At 41.7% G+C, this 20,930-nt stretch overlaps 1 protein-coding gene across 3 annotated transcripts in view; it reads right to left on the bottom strand.

Moving 5' to 3' along the window:
• LOC105192099 (uncharacterized) overlaps positions 1–20,930 on the bottom strand; it is an 89,219-nt gene that overhangs the window by 24,519 nt on the left and 43,770 nt on the right. For 2 of the 3 annotated variants that reach the window (XM_025300560.1, XM_025300561.1), the window contains one exon: positions 486–593. The exons of the other annotated variant lie outside the window; for it this stretch is intronic. In XM_025300560.1, coding sequence (XP_025156345.1) covers positions 486–593 — 108 coding nt within the window. The remainder of the gene's footprint in view (positions 1–485; positions 594–20,930) is intronic. 3 annotated transcript variants of the gene reach the window in all.

Consider the following 20,930-nt stretch of genomic DNA (forward strand, 5'->3'; position numbering starts at 1 on the left):
CCAATAATGCTTGCAAATCTGCACTTTCAAGGTTTACTGCCCGAGCGATCTTTGCCGTTAACATTGAAATCATCATTTTGGAATCGTCTAAACCAATATTCACGTGTCTTAATTGATAGAACATCACCAAAAGTTTCTATCAGAATTCTATGACCTTCAGCCGCCTGAATTTTCTTCTGATTAAAAAACAAGAGCAACGCATGTCGAAGATGCTCGTTAGGAAGCTCCATTTTTAAGATGATATTAATATGATTTTTGCTGCGTCTATTGTTAGTAAATGCCTAAATATCATGGATTAATATCGAAGCATTAAGAAACAATAGCTGGGATGTCTTCGACAAATGTGTCGAAGACAAAAGAGATGACATTAGTGTTATCTCTTGCAAAATCCTCAGAACTAAATCACGCTCCTGATACATCTATCGCGAAAGTTATTGAGGGTACATCAATGATCGCTCGGCGATCGTACATAAAACGAGACTCACAGACTGGCTGAAACCTGGAGAAACTTCGGCCGCACCTCTCTCGATCGTAAAGAAGGATCTTGCACTGTCTCCATGGCCCGAAGTAACCGGTCTCTATGGCAGAGCCAGCTGCAACAACACAAGTGGGAAATCACACATTGAAGATCGCCGGTGAATCAAGCGGAAAATTGCCAAGGGAAAGCGAAGGGCGCCGGGGGGAGGAAAGCAGGCGTGGACCATTTACGCGCCGCGTCTCGTTACGCGAGGCGCTCGGTAATCGCGTATCTTCGCGCTCGACGGAAATCATCGCCGGCGTGAATCTACTCGATCGCGAAACACCGTAAAATTCGAGAGCCCGTGCGAATTTGACGCGACGACGGTGTGTTTACGAAGATTTAGGAAGATATGTCTCACGGCGACGAGCCGGACTGCGAGCTAGGAAACGAGAGGGATCAAGCAGAAGGAGAAGCATCCTGCTCCCTCTGTCCTTCGCTCGACGAAGAAAGGATCGCGGCGGCCCGGACAAGTGGAAATCGCAATTTCACGGAGCTCGATTCCTCTGTTCAAGTGATCCGTAAATACGACTCATCGTGAGTGATCTCTGCCGCATCACGCCCTGTGTTTCTCCCCGCTCGATGTTCCGGAAGAGGGAAAACACTTGGCCCCCCGCCCCGCTCCGTAGGGCTTCTCGCAGAATCAAGGGATATCGAGTATCCGGAAAAGTTCTTGCCGATTTTTCCGTCAGAATTCTAGAAATTTTTATGACCGACATCCAACGTATATATGCAATACGTAACTCGAACACTAAAAAAAAATTCTATTTAAGTAAAGTGATTTCTCCCATAGTTTCATATTCTGAGCGAAGCCTTTTGTAGAAAAAGGATTCCTCTTCCGATAAAGCGATTAAAGTGAGGCATTTATCTAAAATTTATTAGACATTATTCTAACTGTTTTCCTCTTATTTCAAGAGGATTTCCTCTTATATCGATTAATTTTCCTCTTATGTGAAGAGGAATATGTTGATTGTTGAGGAATGTCGACTTCTTTTGTTCAGTCATGCTCTACCTCCGTTCAGACATAAACGAAAAAATAACCATATGCTCATGAGTCAGGATATTTGGAACGCTTTTGAAAAAAGGTATGTGTGTTGCTATAACATATAACGAATTTACCCATATTTAGTCAAATACAGTTTATAATCTATTGCAAGAAGTTGAATAGTATATTCTTCCTTTTAACTATGTTTTGTACAATTGGTTATGATGAACATTTTTGTAGCAATGAAGTCCACAACAAAATTGATTGGAAATTTATTTGTCATGATGATCAATTAAAATCGTGCTTATTTATTGTAGAACTGGAGCTAGAAGTACATCTATAATTTATATAATATATATATATATATATATTACTTTTCGCTATATATACATTATAATAATTTTTTTCAAATTAAATAATCTGTGTATAAAAGGAAATTTATATTAAAGTCAATAAGATTTGCATCATACATGTAACATATAATCCCTCTAACTTTAAGAATAATGTTTATAATATTTTCCTCTTAATGTGTTTATATTATTTTCCTCTTAGGCCTTGAGGCCATATGTAAGAATAAAATCCTTTAAAATTTAAATAATTCCGCTTGTTCTGACATTACTCTTTTATGTGTACTATAAAATACATCCCTGGAGTTGTTCAATTGTCACATTTAGAGCAGTAAACATCAATCTGCGTGAATTTTTTACGCGTTTAGTATGGCTAACCAAAAACAAATTAATCCTGCGTGTTTGTTATACGAGTTCAAATGTCCCAACGCATCAGAGGGTTTTTAAATGACGAGGGTCTGAGGGCTGCGATCGAGGCGAATTCGGAATTGGCCCGCGGAGGACTCGTTACTATATTTAATGTCAGTGAAATCACACTTAATGTTAGCTTTTCTAATTTTCCACACGAAACACGGCCGAAACTTTTTCGATACCTGATAGATATTGCGCTCGCCGACGGGCGGCTTTGCGCACGCGGAACTCGATATTTGCGTTGAAGATTATATTTGCACGCCACCGGGAACTGGCGGGAAAGTCGGAAAGCGTGCTTTACGCACGACCGGCGCGTTAATCGCTCGCCCGGCCAATACTCGCGCGCGGCTGTGAATTAAATTGCGCTTACTTCGCGAATAATTCACGCGCACACGATAATCAGCCTTTTTGCATCGAAGCTGCTGCCGCTGACGAGAGCGTCTCTTTCTGGTACGCGAAACAATGAACCGTAACCTCGTAATCGCGTCGGCAGTGATTCTCGTAAATTTTATTCGACATTTGACATCCGCGGGGAGCGCGCGACGCAACGCGTTTGCATTTTTCGAAGAAGCCGGCTCATTTCGCGATAAACAGGATATCTCGCCCTCGGCGACAGAGCACGCGTGCGGCGCGATTTTCCAGGTTCATCTGCCCGGTCGTGCACGCACGATTGCGCTCGTCAGAGACGCAAATTCCAATTTACTCGATCACGTCCTCTCGGTGTCGCGACGATACTCGTCGGGAGCCGCGCGAGATTGAATCCACGAGGAAGTTATTCCGCAGGAGTCAATCTCGCCGAGTCGAGGCTCGCGACTCGCGAAGTGATGTTCCCGATGCATCCCGACGGCAGGAGGAGGGAGGGGAGAAGGGCAATCTTCACGCGCAAGCTCTTGCCGAGTGATCCACATCGCGCGCGTCGAGTGACCTTCGCCCGGGGGGAGCCGCGAAGCCCCACGTGTGTGAGATTTCCACGCCACTCGCGATTAACATCGCCGGCGCTGACATCGTCGGGATGTGGATCTCGCGAGAGCTCGGCCGTTGATTCGCGATTTTCATAATCGACTTCTCACCGCTCGCGCCAAGCGCGAGCCGTCACATCGCGTCGCGAGTCACTCCGGCAGAACTCGGCGTAGATTCGTTGTTTGTCCCGCAAATTGAAACGCAGAAAACACAAACTCCTCATTTCGAAAGATAACATGCTCCGCGGGACGATGTGTTTCTTTTTCTCCGAAGAAAAAAATATCCGAGTGGACGCCGCCTACGGGTCTTCAGACCGGGTCGCGCAGATTTTGCGCAGCTAACTCGCGAATCGCCGTGATCGAAGCGCCGGTGTTTGCCGCAACGCGATGAGCGACGTCGGGATAATTAATCGATTAAGGGCTCGCAGTCGGCCGAAGCGATCGGCGCCCGAGCGAAGATAATGAGCAACTATTAAAATTAACGAATCGTCATACGTGCGACGTGCGAGTAACGCGATTGATCGGTCGATGAAGTTACGGCCGTCGTTCGGCCGTTCCACGTTTTGGTCAACGAAAATTTCGCAACCGACTAACACTCACAGATATTTGTTAGGACATCAACATTAATTGAGTCGCGAGTTTGCCAGTTGAGGTGCAGATTGACCGTGGCGCGAGATTCCAGAGGGAAGCGCAGTTGTTAACATAGCGCATTTCATCGAGCTGAAGCGCGAGCGTGTTATTTCAACGGGTCGTCTTTGTGTTAACATTAACATACAGGTCAGTGTGACGGATTGCTTACGCCCATTCGAACGATAAGGGGTTGCTAATAAAAAGTCACTCGTTAATCTTGCCGATAATGATATTTAAAGTGTTCCCAGTTATGACGAATGCAACTAATTTTGCACCGTAATCGCTTATGACAGCAGTCGAGCCTCATTAAATTGAAAAAGAAAAAGTATTTAAAACAGCAAAACTAAGAAATAAACATTACCAATTTAACCCTTTCACTATTAGTGGGAAATATACTTCCCAGCTTTTCTTGATTCAATTTTGCGTTGTAAATCACATAATTTTGAAGAACTAATCGGGGATCTGAGTTTTCTAAATAACTGAAAAGTTGTTCAACATACTCCAATAGGTTTTTATACCCAATTATTCATTTGTGATTATTTATAACAAATCAAAGTTGAAAAAAATGCTTTTTTTAGGGAAAAATCGATTCCTCGGAGAGTATTGAATGTAGAGGTCTAAAATTTTCACCAAATATTTTTCTGATGTTGTACAAAAACATATATTTTTTTCAGTATTTTTTTGCAAGTTAGATTTTCTTTTATAAACAAATATTTCTACAAAAACAGCTGAAATTTGATTTTTTTGCACTTTTTAGCTCTATTTTCCTAGTTTCTTCATTCTGTATCTCCATCTCTTATCCATACTATCAATATTATTTTATTCAAAAATGAATGTTTAATCTCTAGTAAGCATAAATATGCAGTATTGAACATTTTTCCACATACATTTTTTCCAGCTCGATCGAGTTCCAGATCGTCTAGAATCATATGTTCTTATTACGACCTGGTCATTATTTAATAATAATTGGAATTTTCATTAATTTTGTATATCATGATCGCCATATTGAGTCCGCTATTTTGAATTTTGCAAATCTGACTTTAGATTCGTAATCAGCGACCCAGAAAACGTAGGATTACCAAATATTTTAATTTTCTCAAGGAAAGTTAATTCAGCAGTGAAAGGGTTAAGCAGAGTAAATAAGAATAATTAAGGGGGTCAATAATGCAACATGTTTTCTTGTTTCACATAATTTCTTAATTTCTTTCTCGCATTGGAAAATTTGACAGGAATTGGAGGAATTAGATAAAATGGTACAGAAATATTTAGAAGTCTTATGTACTGTATTTCATCGCTTCTGCAAAAATATGAATCGGCCGGAAACGCAGCATAAATTGTTGATCGCAACTTAATTTATGATAAATATTAAGCGACATATTTTCGGTGATCTCGTATTTTGACGTCTCTTTTATCAAAAATAGCGTTTGTCTCTCGAAGTTGTGCAGCATGTAAATAAATCAGAAGACTCTTAAGCCACTTTTTTCGACAAAAGAAGTTCAGAATACGAGCATTCTATACTCTAATGAGGAATTCTCAATGAGGCTTGGCTATTGTAAGGCTTGGCCTATTGTAAATGATTCAAATGCAAATTTAATCATCATAACTGGGAGCACTGCAAATATTGTAATCGACAAAATCAATGAGTGACATTTTGAGCAATCTCTGTATTATCGTCTAAATGAGGGCAGATAATCCGTCGTATTGACCAGTATGTTAATGTTACACCTTTATGTGCTTCGATCTTAGAATCATGCTAATTAACTTTCCCGAATAAAAAAGAATATCTTCGTATAATTCGTACATTTAATTGTGTCTTTAATTGTGTACATGTTTTTTTCGGCATAGCAAGCGTCAGATATCATGACCCAAGCTTTTAATTCACCGTTACATGACATTCTAACATTAACTTGTAACGGGAACACCTACTGCGTGCGGTGGCCGAAAAATCACGGTGCGTTATCGCGACTTGTTTATCCAAGTACGCGGTCGAAATCACGTGAATTAATTTGCCGCGATGAAATCGCCGCGTCCAGCCCCCAATCCGACATGCTTTAGGGAGCCACCTCGAGGGACACCTCATTTCGTGTTTTTGGCGGTAATTTTCCGCTGGCCGAAGCGGTTAGGCCGGCGTGGACGCTGCCGGAAGCGACGGCATCCGTAATTACTCAGTGGCACATTCAGCGACGCATCCGAGGGGTTGCTTAATGCACCTCGAAAGGCTCGATGCACGTTTTCAAGTGGAAAGAATATTAATGCGAGGTCGTTACCGGTCTGCGACCTCACTGCGTTGTCGACCGCTATAGGAGCGCGAAAACATTCCTCGCCAAGAAGTGGAAGCTTTTATCTGACCCAAAGCCGCATAAAAAACAGCACTAATTACACCACTGCACTAATTACGACGTAACCACCGACTCGTAATTATTTTCGTGATAATTTCCCACAGTTTTTTCTAGTCTCTTTAACCTACTTTGATTCTAATATTAATTCCAATTTTAATTTTTTACTCTCGATTATTTTATATTTCTAACTTAAATTTAACCCCAATTAGAATTATTTAATTTTCTGTAATTTTCAAGCGAATCTCTCACTTTTCCTCTCAATCTCAGCTCAGACATCTCTGGCTTTCAGTTTCCTAGCTTTCGCTTTTATTTCTCCGCGTCTCCTTTTCAGATTTCGCTTCAGATGTGATTATATTGCGTATATATTTGTGTCAAAGGAGGACAGTCCCCATTCAATTTTCGCGTGTACGCCCCTGGGCTGTCGTAATTATTTCATACCGGGAACATGATATAATTTGCGCGGGAGCACACGCCTCTGTAAATTCGCGACGCTCGCAGATGCAACAGCAGCGGCAGTAACAACAACACCCTCGCGGTCATGTTTTGTCGGGCGAAATTCGGCGGACATGTTCCGTTTCATTAGCCTTACGGGGAGGACGCACCACTCTCCTTCCGCATTGTTTATCGCGCTCGCGCATCGTGAGAGCTGCCCAGCAACTCATCGAATCTTCGCTGGTTCAAAATAAATTTACGGAAGATTATGATTCGCCTCGCTGGCGCGTGAAAGTTATCGCCGAGTGTAAATATTATGTTCGTTGGCGCGAAATGAAATAATACTTTCGGAGTTCGGAAAACACGAGGGAAGCAGGCTCCGGCAAATACGTAACGCGAAACTCGCGGACGTGCGGAATATTTTAATGATCTTTTCGCGTTTCAAATAAAAGCAACAATTTTCATCTGTGTATCTTCGTCCCTTTTCCCGTTTAATTAGCCATTTTCATTTTTACCATATATCTTTTAAAATACGCGGTATATGCAAAAATAGTTTATATGAAAGTTGTAATGTATTTCATACTCTTTGCAACTGTGTATTCAGATTTTGCGAAATTGGAAGCGGGAGGAGAGGGTTTCAAGAATTCTTCAATTTCGCAAAATCTGAATACAAAGTTGCAAAGAATATGAAATACACTACAACTTTCATATATAATAAATCATTTTTGCATATATGCCTCGTATTTGAAATACTATTATTGAATATCATATTATGTTTTCCTGCATCATTTTGACATAAAATTCAGGTATAAGAGACAAAAGGAGATACAACAAAACACGGCGCTTTGGTAGCTCAGTTGGTAGAGACGTCGCCCGGCGAGCGAAAGGTCCCGGGTTCGATTCCCGGCCCAGCTTCACTCGTATGCCCGATATATATAATATACTGCTTTTCGTCTCTTCTGCAAAAGTTGATTCAGCCGATATATTTCTGGATGTAGTAAGAAAGCGAAATTATGTATCGAAGGAAGGGTGTTATTAGAGTGTGTTGGGTAAGCTCAGTTGGCAGAGCAGTCGCCCGGATTCAATTCTTGGTCTCTAGTCTTCTACCTCGCCTAATATATTTTTTCTTTCCTCTTATGAAAGTTATCGCCGAGTGTAAATATTATGTACATTGGCGCGAAATGAAATAATACTTTCAGTTCGGAAAACACGAGGGAGGGAGGCTCCGGCAAATACGTAACGCGAAACTCGCGGACGTGCGGAATATTTTAATGATCTTTTTGCGTTTCAAATAAAAGCAACAATTTTCATCTGTGTATCTTCGTCCCTTTTCCCGTTTAATTACCAATAAAATATCGTGACTTCGGGCATTAAAAATAAAAAAAAAAACAGGTGTTGATCATCGAAGTGAATATCCGCGGATGAAATGGTCACGTTGATTTTTCGCCACGTGCGCTGTTTATGTTGGGCCATCGTTGTTTGCCTAATATGACGGACGTGCATTTTTGTAATTCGCAAAATCGCGTGATTGAATATAAATAACGTCGAGTTACAATTGCGTGTTGACATATAAACACACATGCGCCGGGATATAATCCCATAATCACATAAAACTCCATGTTCACACCCGGCGGAATACAGAATATCCGTATGTGTCGTGTCGTCCAAAGGAAAAGGACGTAAAAGCAAAGCCATTTGCAAGCTTCTGCTTCTGTGCGTTAGGGAAATGTTCGCAACCGCGAGTACCTTTTACGTGCAAATATCTTCATCGTGAAGCCTCGCGCTCGCCGTCGCCTAACGGAAAAATTGCATCGCCACGCTCAAGGTGTAGTGCGGGAGATGTTATTTAACGTTTTCATCTATATGCAAAGTAGCAAATCGCAAAACGGGCCGAATAAAAGTGCTCTCCCCTCCCCTCGCGCGGCCGGGGAATCGCTCGGCGCGCGATTACAAGATTTTCCCCCTTCCTTACGGCGTTAGCTATGCGATAAAACACGCAGCAGGACGCTAGATTGATAAACGCGCGGAGTCGAGTATACGAAATTCCGCGTACCTCCTTTACGGCATTTTTTCGCGCGACGCCCTGCGCAAAATTAACTATCGGCGTTTCCCCGACGCGAGAGTGATTTTTATTAAAAGTGTAATTTCGGTGTTGCAGCTAACTCGCCGACGCACGGAGGCCGTGGGAGTGTCGGAGCGATAAAAAATAGCCTTCGTCGTATCTCGAGCGTCGTCGTCTTGCACGGCCGAGCAATGACAACACTTTTGAAACATCGAAGACGACCTTCGAACTTACTCTTGTGTTGCGCATTTTTCCGAGTGTTTTCAGTACATTCGCGTGCACACGCGGCGTTGTAACGTTAGTCGCCGTTCGGCCCGTGAAATATTAGGTAAATCGGAAAGTTCCGTTCACCTAGCGGCAAGTAACTGTAGCTAGAACTGTCATTAATCTCTAATGTCTAAACGAAGCTTAATGATTTGTTTTGACATCTGTCAATAATATTCAGTACATAAAGGTATACGTTTACATCAAAACATCATTGTTTTTTGCCGCATCGAAAATGTCGAAATTTGAGCCAAATAACACTTGCGCGAAGTGTTAATCTTTTGCTTCAATTGGAAGAAAACTGCAGCTGAAGCTCATCGAATGCTTGTAGAAGTTTATGGTGATGCTTCTTCCGATAAAACATGCAGAGAATGATTTCGACGCTTTAAAAGTGGTAATTTTGATGTAGAGGACAAAGAGCGTTCTGGACGACCAAGAGTATTCGAAGACGAAGAATTGCAGGCATTGGCGGACGAAGACCCGTGTTAAACGCAAGAGCAACTTGCAGAAGCATTAAATTGTGCTCAATCTGTCATTTTCGATCGTTTAAAAGCCTTAGGAAAGGTTTACAAGGAAAGAAAATGGATCCCATATGAACTGAAGCCAAGAGACATTGAAAGGCGAGAAAGCACCTGCGAAATTCTGCTTGCTAGGCAACAAAGAAATGATCCGTTTGAGCCAAGCATTGCACGAAAAACGACTAGAATATGAAACGAGACAGCATAAAGTGATTTTGCTTCATGACAATGCTCGGCCTCACGTCACAAAATCTGTCAAGGAAACGTTAGAAGCACTTCGCTGGGAAGTGTCACCCCATGCGGCTTATTCACCAGACTGTGCCCCTTCCGACTACCACTTGTTTCGGTCGTGGCATACGCACTTGCTGACGAATGCTTCAATTCTTATGAAGACGTCAAAAAGTGGATCTCTGACTGGATAGCGTCCAAAGATGAGTCATTCTTTCGTCGCGAAATTCGCTTGCTGACCGAAAGATGGACAAAATGTCATCGCTAATGATGGATAATATTTTGATTGATGTACTTTTTCATTTTGTTTCTTAAATAAAGTTTTGCAAAAAAATGGACGGAATTTTCCGATTGACCTTGGTATATCAAATTGGACTCCCGCGTCGGTGTCGCATTATTTAACTCTTGCTTCGCCGATGGAATTGCATCTACGCGAGTGTCAGCGTCAGTGTCAGAGCCACGAGCGAGCTAGGAGCGGAATCGAGAAGCCGGACGTGGCCGGAAAGATACATCATACGTTGCCAGGTACGTCAAATCGTTGATTACGCAGGCTCTCGATGGACGTTTGACGAATTTGCCGAGAATCGCGGGACGAAATATAGACCGATGTTTACAGTTCGTCACCGTTGAATAAATTATTCATGAATCCCTAATTATCCGTCAATTGACACAGATTTCCCACCACAGGAGAAATACCGACCGAGATAAATAAATAATGTGAACGCGAATCTGCGATTTAGTTATTGCTCTCTACCAAAAATCACGAACAATTTGCAACTGTGATTGTCGGTCCTCGAATCTAGCGTAAATCTCGCAAGTGCTGATTCCTTTGAGTCCAATAATTCTTCAAGTCTAGCGACGCTTTTTTCCACCTTTTTCTTTCAGTTTAATCTTATTACTGGACCCGCGTCTCTGCCTTTTACAGCAGTTTCCTTATCAGCTCTTCGAGGACTCTCAAATTTCACCGAGACCGCCATCGTCAGAAGAAAAGAAAGAAGATTATGAGAATAAAAAGGTGTTGATTCTTTTACCCATTTCCACGCGCGTCTACATTCTTCTCATTCCGTATACTTTATAATATTTATCGAATTATTTAATATTACATTTGCTTATCTCGCACATTCTATCTGCAGCTGCGCACACAAGTTACATGATTGATATGTCGCTGATTAAAATTTAGAGATCAAACGCAGCTGGCGAATATTGAGATAATCAACTATTAAATAATTTCGACGCGAGTCCTTCTTCAAAATATGTCGACTGTGCCACGGGTTCTTCGAGAAAAATTTACCGTAGCGTTAATTCCTCTTCTTTTCGCGCGATTAGTTCCCGCGAAGATGTGTTTAGCACTTGGCGTTATTAACTCGGCAACTACTCGCTGGCTAGTAAGTATACCATTATAGCTGCGTAATACACTGGCACCTTTGGGTATGTTAATGTATTACTTACGTAACACGCGGCAGCCAATGTGTGAAGGACAATTCGACACGGAGAGAACGACACAGAGTGTCATCCGCGATGTCAAGGCGGGACAATAGCGAGATTGTATCTGGAGATTCTATTAGGTCATTAAGTACGAAACGTCCGATTTCGAGTCAAAAGTTTGATTTATTGTATCTCAAATCAAAAATAGAATATAATTAATCAAAGTATGCCCCTGAACTGTCGACACAGTTCTGCCATCTTAACGGTAGCTTATTTATGCCGGTAGCGAAGAAGCCTGAAGAGCGAGTGACGATTGCGAATTCGCGGGAGGCGTTTTCCACAGCTTGTTAAGAATTAAATATTTTTCCTTGCAAGAAGTGGCCCAGTGTCTGGAAGAAGCCTGGAAGAAACTAGTCAGTTGGTGCAAAGTCTAATGAATACGGTGGGTGACGGAGAGTTTCCAAGTCCAGCTCCTGTAATTTAAGCCGCGTTGTTTGTGCGACATGTAGTCGAGTGTTGTCTTGCAAGAGGATTGGCCTGTCTCTATTGACCAATCTTGGCTGCTTAATCGCAAGCATCCTCATCACTTCGTTCAGCTGATTACAGTAGACACTCGCTGTAATCGATTGGTCAGGTTTCATGAAGCTGAGGTGGATAATACCCAGCGCTGGACCACCAAACAGACACCATTAACTTTCTTTTGTGAATATTCGTTTTCGGACTGTGTTTCAGCACTTCTATATCCAACCACATTCTATATCCAACCACTGTTGCGATTGTCGAAAAGAATCCATCTTTTATCACACGTAACAATACGATGTAAAAATGGTTCGCCTTTACGTTGTGATGGTCAAGAAAGGCAAGTTTCGAGACTCGTTTAATTCACGTGGAACTCACTTATTCAGCTTCTTTACTTTGCCGATTTATTTTAAATGCTTCAATATTGTTGGAATAGTAACATTAAATCTAATTCACGCATAGTTTGAGATGTACCTGCTTCAGTACTACAGATTACAGCTCATCATTATTCACCTTAGCCTCGGATCATTTACGTGGCTCATTTTCAAGATTAAAATCGCTAGAATAAAACTCAAACCATTGACGTACTATGTGTTTATTAGCTATATCTTCACCGAGCACTTCGTTGATATTTCGAGTTGTCTGCGCTGCATTGGTTCCACGACAGAACTCGAAATATTCGAAAATAACACGAACTTTTGACTTATTCATGGTTACACAAAAATTGTTGTAATAAAGACAACTGGAAAGATAATCACAAACCAAAACATGCGTTTAAAAGAGTGGTGATGTACGTTCGCGACAAAAAAAACTAAGAACAGTAAAAATAAAATGTCAAAGACATCGACTGTCGAACTTACAAAAAAAATAGTCAACACAAAAATTCAAAAAATTCTGAAACTTTCTGCGGAAGTAAAGTAGTTCATCCGTGCAATGCAAAATTATTTTTTGTTTATACTGAATTCTAGTCTGAGGATGTAAAAACACCCTTCAAAAAAAAGCCATTTTCATTTTTACCATATATCTTTTAAAATACGCGGTATATGCAAAAATAGTTTATATGAAAGTTGTAATGTATTTCATACTCTTTGCAACTGTGTATTCAGATTTTGCGAAATTGGAAGAGGGAGGAGAGGGTTTCAAGAATTCTTCAATTTCGCAAAATCTGAATACAAAGTTGCAAAGAATATGAAATACACTACAACTTTCATATATAATAAATCATTTTTGCATATATGCCTCGTATTTGAAATACTATTATTGAATATCATATTATGTTTTCCTGCATCATTTTGACATAAAATTCAGGTATAAGAGACAAAAGGAGATACAACAAAACACGGCGCTTTGGTAGCTCAGTTGGTAGAGACGTCGCCCGGCGAGCGAAAGGTCCCGGGTTCGATTCCCGGCCCAGCTTCACTCGTATGCCGATATATATAATATACTGCTTTTCGTCTCTTCTGCAAAAGTTGATTCAGCCGATATATTTCTGGATGTTGTAAGAAAGCGAAATTATGTATCGAAGGAAGGTTATTAGAGTGTTAAGCTCAGTTGGAATGATATTTTCTTCCAATTTCGCAAAATCTGAATACAAAGTTGCAAAGAATATGAAATACACTACAACTTTCATATATAATAAATCATTTTTGCATATATGCCTCGTATTTGAAATACTATTATTGAATATCATATTATGTTTTCCTGCATCATTTTGACATAAAATTCAGGTATAAGAGACAAAAGGAGATACAACAAAACACGGCGCTTTGGTAGCTCAGTTGGTAGAGACGTCGCCCGGCGAGCGAAAGGTCCCGGGTTCGATTCCCGGCCCAGCTTCACTCGTATGCCCGATATATATAATATACTGCTTTTCGTCTCTTCTGCAAAAGTTGATTCAGCCGATATATTTCTGGATGTTGTAAGAAAGCGAAATTATGTATCGAAGGAAGGGGTGTTATTAGAGTGTGTTGGGTAAGCTCAGTTGGCAGAGCAGTCGCCCGGATTCAATTCTTGGTCTCTAGTCTTCTACCTCGCCTAATATATTTTTTCTTTGTTCTTTTATAATCGAATACTTTTTATCATATAGTGGAGCAATTATACATATAATTATTTACTTGCTTATAGAACAAACTTCATTTTATCGATATTATATTATAATTATTTTGACAGATTATTTTGTATTTTGATCTGTCTGGAATAGTATCATTTTTGAAAACTCTACAGACGGAAACTGATTTTTTTCCGCAAAGTACGTTGCTGCACAACTGATTGTAGAAGAGATGAATATCTTTGAGCTCATGTGGAAGGAAAGTAGACCTATCAAATATCGAGTTTGTTGATGTATCCAAGTTGTTTCAAATGAGTTTCAGTGCTCATATGTGCATATATGCCTCGTATTTGAAATACTATTATTGAATATCATATTATGTTTTCCTGCATCATTTTGACATAAAATTCAGGTATAAGAGACAAAAGGAGATATAACAAAACACGGCGCTTTGGTAGCTTAGTTGGTAGAGACGTCGTTCGGCGAGCGAAAGGTCCCGGGTTCGATTCTCGGCCCAGCTTCACTCGTATACCCGATATATATATACCGCTTTTCGTCTCTTCTGCAAATTGTCTCAAAAGTTGATTCAGCCAATATAAACTTCTCTCGGCGTTACAGATAATGTTTCTTCATACTTTATATAATTTCTTGATGGCTGAGGAAAGAGAGAGAGAAAGCAAAATTATATATATCGAAGGGTGTGTAAAGTGCGTTTGGGTAGCTCAGTTGGCAGAGCAGTCGCCCGGATTCAATTCTTGGTCTCTCTAATCTACGTCGCCTGATATATTTTTTTCTTTCCTCTTGCACAATCAAATACATTTTATTGTCTAGTGGAGCAATTATATATACCATTGTCTACTTGTTTATACAACAAACTTCATTTTATCGATATTATATTATAATTATTTTGACAGATTATTTTGTATTTTGATCCCGCTAAAGGATAATACTTTTGAAAACTCTATTGGCGAAAACTGATTATTTTCCGCAAGAAATGCTACCGTACAACTGATTTTAGAAACTTAAAGCTATGCGACAAAGGTATGCTGAAAGATTTTTGAATATGCGTGGTTACGTTTCGTTCTATAAACGTAATTTGTTCCATAAACAAGTAGACAATTGTATATATAATTGCTCCACTATACGATAAAAAGCATTTGATTGCGTAAGAGGAAAAAAAATATATCAGGCGAGGTAGACTAGAGACCAAGAATTGAATCCGGGCGACTGCTCTGCCAACTGAGCTACCCAACATACACTTTAACACCCTTCGATATATAATTTCGCTTGCTCTCGCTTTTGGTCACCAAGAAATTGTATAACGTATGAGAATATTCTATTATTAACTCTTACCTATACACTACCGATTATATTCGCCTGAATCAACTTTTGAGACAATTTGCAGAAGAGACGAAAGCAGTTATAATATCGGGCGCAGGAGGAGTGAAAGCTGGGCCGGGAATCGAACCCGGGACCTTTCGCTCGCCGGGCGACGTCTCTATCAACTGAGCTACCAAAGCGCCATGATTCCTGGTATCTCTTTCTCTCTCTTATACTTGAATTTTATGGCAAAATGTTGTATCTATAGGAAAACATAACATGATATTAAAAAATAGTATAGTAAAATATGACGCATATATATGCAAACATGTTTTATATGAAAGTTGTAATATATTTCATACTCTTTGCAACTGTATATTCAGATTTTGTAAAATTGAAAAATTTTTAAAACCGCCTGTGCCTTCCTTCAATTTTACAAAATACTGCTGAATACACAGTTGCAAAGAGTATGAAATATATTACAACTTTTATATAAACCATTTTTCACATGCCTCGTATTTTACAAAATATATGCTAAAAATGAAAATGGTTTTTTTTTTCGAAGCGTGGTTTTAGTCCCTCAGTGTGGAAATCCTCACGAACAAAAAATAATTTTGCGTGACGCATGAACTACTTTACTTCCATACAAAGTTTCAGAATTTTTTGAATTTCCGCGTTCCCTACCTTTCCTTCTCTTAGTATTTAAGGAAATCGGACATTTCATATTTAATGACCTGATACATCGGCCCCTTTCGATGAAATTTACGGGGTTAACGCAGGACCGAGATTTCAAGTCGGATCGACGTGCGATCAAAGACACGAGCGTGAAATTGCGTTTTCACGCGCTCCATCGGGCCGACACGCGACGTGCCGGCTCGGCGCGGCGTTGATCCGTAATTACATCAGAGCGGGAAAACGCGCGCGCGCGGTATTATTTACTTTCGCGCAACGCGGCGCCGCATCTCCGTCGATAAATCTTCTCCGTGTTCCTCGACCCGGTAAATAATCGCCGGCATCGATGGTCCTGGCCGTAAATTACCTGTTGTCTCCCGTTCGCTCGCTGGAATTCGGAACGAGGCTCGAAATGCACACGCGTGTAATATACGGTATGTGTGTCGATGCATTATCCGCGGAGCGTGTGATCTGTTTTAAAAAATAGACAGATTTAGGAAGACTCACGATGGCAAAATCGATAGTCTCGTCCTACATTCCGCGGCGCGTCGCCGTCTGCGCTCGTGCGTCGAGTTGTTTCCGTTACGTCGTCCACGCGCGAGAGGCGCGAAATCACAATAATTATCTCGTTCCGATGATTATTATTCAATTACGGCGATCAACCGCCCAGCGACACGATGAAACGGCGGTGATTGATCGGCGGTAATTTGCGGAAAAATGCGTGTCCATTTAATTCGGACGCGCTCCGAGACGCAGCTCGCCGTTATTTCTCGGGGAGAGAAAAAATGCAGGAGCGCCGGCTTTTTCGACGTCCCATTTCCGTCCAACACGGTGCATTCTCGGAAAAAGTAAAGTTTGCGAGGTGAAGTTTGTCCGTAATTGACAGCCGCGTCGCAAGAAACGCTAATACGTATAACGAGCGGCAGCCGTAAAAATTCACTCGGCCGCGCTGAACTTGCGGTTTAGCGAGACGCGACGATTAAATCGGCCAGGTTTGGCCGCGCTCGTTCGATATTTTTCCACCACTCCCCGTCGCTCGACGTATTTTCATATCCCACGTCGCGGCACGAGTGTATCGAAGGTAATCGATTTTAACGATCCGATCGCGAGGAATCGCTGAAAATTGATCTTGATGCTCTCGCGAGGATCATCACGTTATCCAGTTATTCGCGCAATTTGCACTTTCGAGCGTCCGATGTAAGCAACAATTATCGAACAGCGCGTCGTTATTAATCAATTTTCACGCGTATCGAGGTTTAACGTCGACATGTTTACACACACATATGAGGGAGAGAGAGAGAGAGAGGGAAAGGAAGATACAGATCGAACTCTCAACAGGCTGGTAATTCTCGCACGCGCGGAGATTCTCGGCCGGAATTTCGTCCGTCGTCTGTTAGTCATCCTCGGACATTTTCACGTCTGTCCGGAGTCTGTCGGACCGAATCTCTCCGTTAATTGCGCTCCCACACCCGCGGTAATTATGTCAAGCGCCGTTACCCGCCGCAGCGAGTAGGCACACCTACGGCCGCTTTGCGAAATCACGAGGAATCGAATAATTAGCCGCGCCGTATGCTATCAAGCGACATTCCTTTATATTTCGCATTCACCACTCGTTAATTTGCATTATCGCGTTTATTATTTATTGTTATTGTTATTAATCTCGCATGATGTATTAGATAGAAATTTACGCACGACCTGACTTCTCTCTCTCTCTCTCTCTCTCTCTCTCTCTCTCTCTCTTTTTCTCTCTGTGCGTTTTATATTAATTTCGTCTGCACAAATCCCGCTGGCTCGCGCAATCGCTTCCTATAGAAACGGGAGAAAAGACGCAGCGCTTAGACGGAGCGTAATTAGCGCGAGCGAGGCGCGGGAGGAAGGAGGGGTATTCATAAATACTGAAGACACCCGTAATGAGAATAAAATGAAAAAATAATGAATAAAAAGTCGTAGCACTGCGACGTAGGAGACGTTTCGCAAGAGCTAAATTTCCGAACGATCCGCGATCGAGTTACAGGGGCAACAAAGCTTCATTTTCGTTACACCCGAAGAAAACTATCCTATTTGTGAAATGATTTTCCCATAGTCTCATATTCTAAGCGAAGCCTTCTACAGGAAAAGGACTCCTCTTTCGATAAAGCGATAAAAGTGAAGCATTCATCTAAAATTTATTAGATATTATTCTGTTTTCCTTTCATTTCAGCAGGATTTCTTCTTCTATATCAATTAATTTTCCTCTAATATGAAGAGGAATGTGTTGATTTGAATGTCGGCTTCTTTTGTTCAGCCATGTTCTACCTCCAGACACGAACGAAAAAATAACCATATGCTCATGGGTCAGAATATTTGGAATGATTTTTAAAAAAAGTATATGTGTTGCTGTAACATATGACGAAGATAATTTACTCGCCGATAATTGGCCAAATACAATTTATAATCTATTGCAAGAAGTTGAATAATATATTCTTTCTTTTAACTATGTTTCATACAATTGGTTATGACGAACATCTTTGTAGCAATAAAGTCCACAACAAAACTGATTGGAAATATATTTGTCATGATGAACAATTAAAATCGTGCCTACTTGTTGTAGAACTGGAGCCAGAAGTACATCCATATATACATTACTTTTCGCAATACATTATAATAATTTTTTCAAACTAACTAGTAAATTTAAATTAAGTAAAAGTAAATTTAAATTAACTAGTATAACCAGTAAGAACAAATAATAATCGTCTTATAAAAAGATTAAATAATCTATGTATAAGAGGAAATTTATATTAAAACCAATAAGATTTGGTTATATATAACCCCTCTAACTTATAATATTTTCCTCTTAATCTTAGAGGAATCCTCTTAAGGCCATATATAAAAATAAAACCCTCTAAAATTTAGATGATTCCGTCTTGTTCTGAAATTACTTTTTTCTTGGGTGTCTCGTTACATCAATTAACGCGACGCGGCAATATGGCGACCAGCGATATGATGCCCAGCGCGGCAGTCAAACGGCGCGTTGATAGCAGGAGTGCATAGCTGATACGATTGAACGAACTGTCGCGAGCCCGTGACGAGTGAACAGAGAAGAAACAATGCGAATAAGATAAAAGTACGAAGACACAAAGTGTACGCGAGCGATCGTCCCGCGAAACGAACTCTCGCAGCGCGAGCTGCTTCCCACGCGAATAAAGGAGAGTCCCGTTGCGACGAGACGCGGGTGATACCGGCGGGCCGGTATCGGCGCCGGAAACGCGCTTCGCGGCGCAGAGTATCAGCGATGTTGAAGCGAAATGTCGCAAAAGACACGCGTTATTGCGGGGAACGTCGGCGCCGACGTCGTGCGTTTCTACGGCGGAGCGTCTCGCTAAAAACTGTCCCACTCGTAATCGCCGCGAGTGACGCGCGCGCTCGGTTAATTGAAATTCTTTTCCATTAACCGCTGTCCGCCCCCTCCGCTCCCCCCCCCCCCTCCCTATGTACACGGCAAGAGAAAACCGATGCTCTCGCCGCAAATGAGATGAAGTACAGGTGGCGCGCGACGGCGCGCACACACCCACGCGCGACTTGGCCGCGCGAAAAGGTCAGGCGCGTTTGTTCTTCCACGTTGAATTCGCGCTAATGGCGCCGCCCTGACGTTGCTCCCGCGCCGACTGTAAACACGATCTACGTAATTCGCACGTGCGTAACGACCGACGCGAATGCCGGGCGATTTAACACCTCGGGCTTCATCGAGAACTCGTCGTCGCGCGAGAGTTCGCGCTCTCTCTCCAAGTGAATCAGTGATCACTCACTGTCAATCAGTGATTATGCATTGATTGTCAGTGCTAAATATACCACTGAATTTTTCAGTGGCATAGCACTGACAATCGGTGTATAATCGCTGATTGACAGTGAATTTCACTGATTCACTTTGAAAGAGCGTGTCCGGTTGCATGAAGGAAGCGTCCCTCGCGCGAGTCCTTGGAGCCGCCGAGTCGTTTGGACTTTTCGAAAGTGTCAACCGAGGATCGCTCGAGCTCGAGATCGAGGCGGTCTCGATTAGTTGGATTATTTAATTTACTTGGAAATTAATTGGAATTTTATTTCGTCCGCTTGGAATTCTCCCAGTTTCATTCAAATGGTCTTTCGATTATTTAGTCTTTAGGGATAACGCGCGTTTAATTAAGCCATCCCATCGATAAGGGAAAAGCTTTCGCGATGCGGTGTATATACTACCTATGTCGTACTGTCTCTCCGCGTTTGCGGCAGCGCGTTCACGCTCTCGCAGCCGCCGTCTCGTTTCGGTAAACAACGGTCTACTGTGATGTGTGCTATTATAATTCCAACTGCGTCGTGAGTTTAGCCTTCTCGCGTTGTGTTATGTAATCTTTCGTGCCAGTTATGCGTCCATGACTACGTCATGGCGCACGTGTTCCGCGCGCACAGCTTCAAATTTTGATGCACGCCGATCGATCTGTGCCTCTCGAGCAGAAGTTGCGATTAATTGCGAGGCGGAGCCGGATGGTGCGGTAAAAATAGAAGCCGCGAGTAGACATTGGATCAATGCGGATTCTACGGACGGGAATTAATAGTGCCTCGAGGGTATCGCGCCGGGTCCTTGCTGATTAACGATCGATCCTTCGACGATACCTTGTCCTTCATTCGACTCGTGAAACGGGAGACAATTTTCTAACCACCTAACGCTACGTATCTCTAAAGTGGCGCACGATAATCCCATGCGACTCAAACATTTGTTTATATATCTATTTTTATTTGTCGACGGAAAAAATCCCCCCCTCAAGAAAAAACAAAGATATTCGAGATACAAAAAAATTCTCATCCCAAATGGCCCGTTGAAATAATAAAATCTACAGGAAAGAAAAATATATACACATAATATTGGGTGTGTGAATATGACTCCGCCCTTTTTTGTTAAAATAAAACACATTTGCTTGTTTAGAAAATTAAAGAAAAGTTTATTGAAAGTATGCTCCATCTGCAGCTACAACCTTCGCCCATCTTTCAGGTAATTTATATATTCCTTGCCTGAAGAAGTCCTGGTCTTTTGAGCTGATCCAATTATCAAGCCAAATTTTGATACTTTCGTGTGAAGTGAACCGTTCTCCCGTAAGATCTGACTGCATCGTCTGGAATAAGTAGTAATCTGAAGGAGTTATGTCTGGCCAATATGGCGGGTGGAGTAGCACTTCCCAGTTCTGTAATTCTGTAATTTCCATCTAAATATCTTTTCACGACTTCTGCGGTATGCGGTTTGGCATTAT

This window comes from Harpegnathos saltator, unplaced genomic scaffold (genome assembly GCF_003227715.2).
Source record: "Harpegnathos saltator strain DR-91 unplaced genomic scaffold, Hsal_v8.6 scaffold376, whole genome shotgun sequence".
Taxonomy (NCBI): Eukaryota; Metazoa; Arthropoda; class Insecta; order Hymenoptera; family Formicidae; genus Harpegnathos; species Harpegnathos saltator.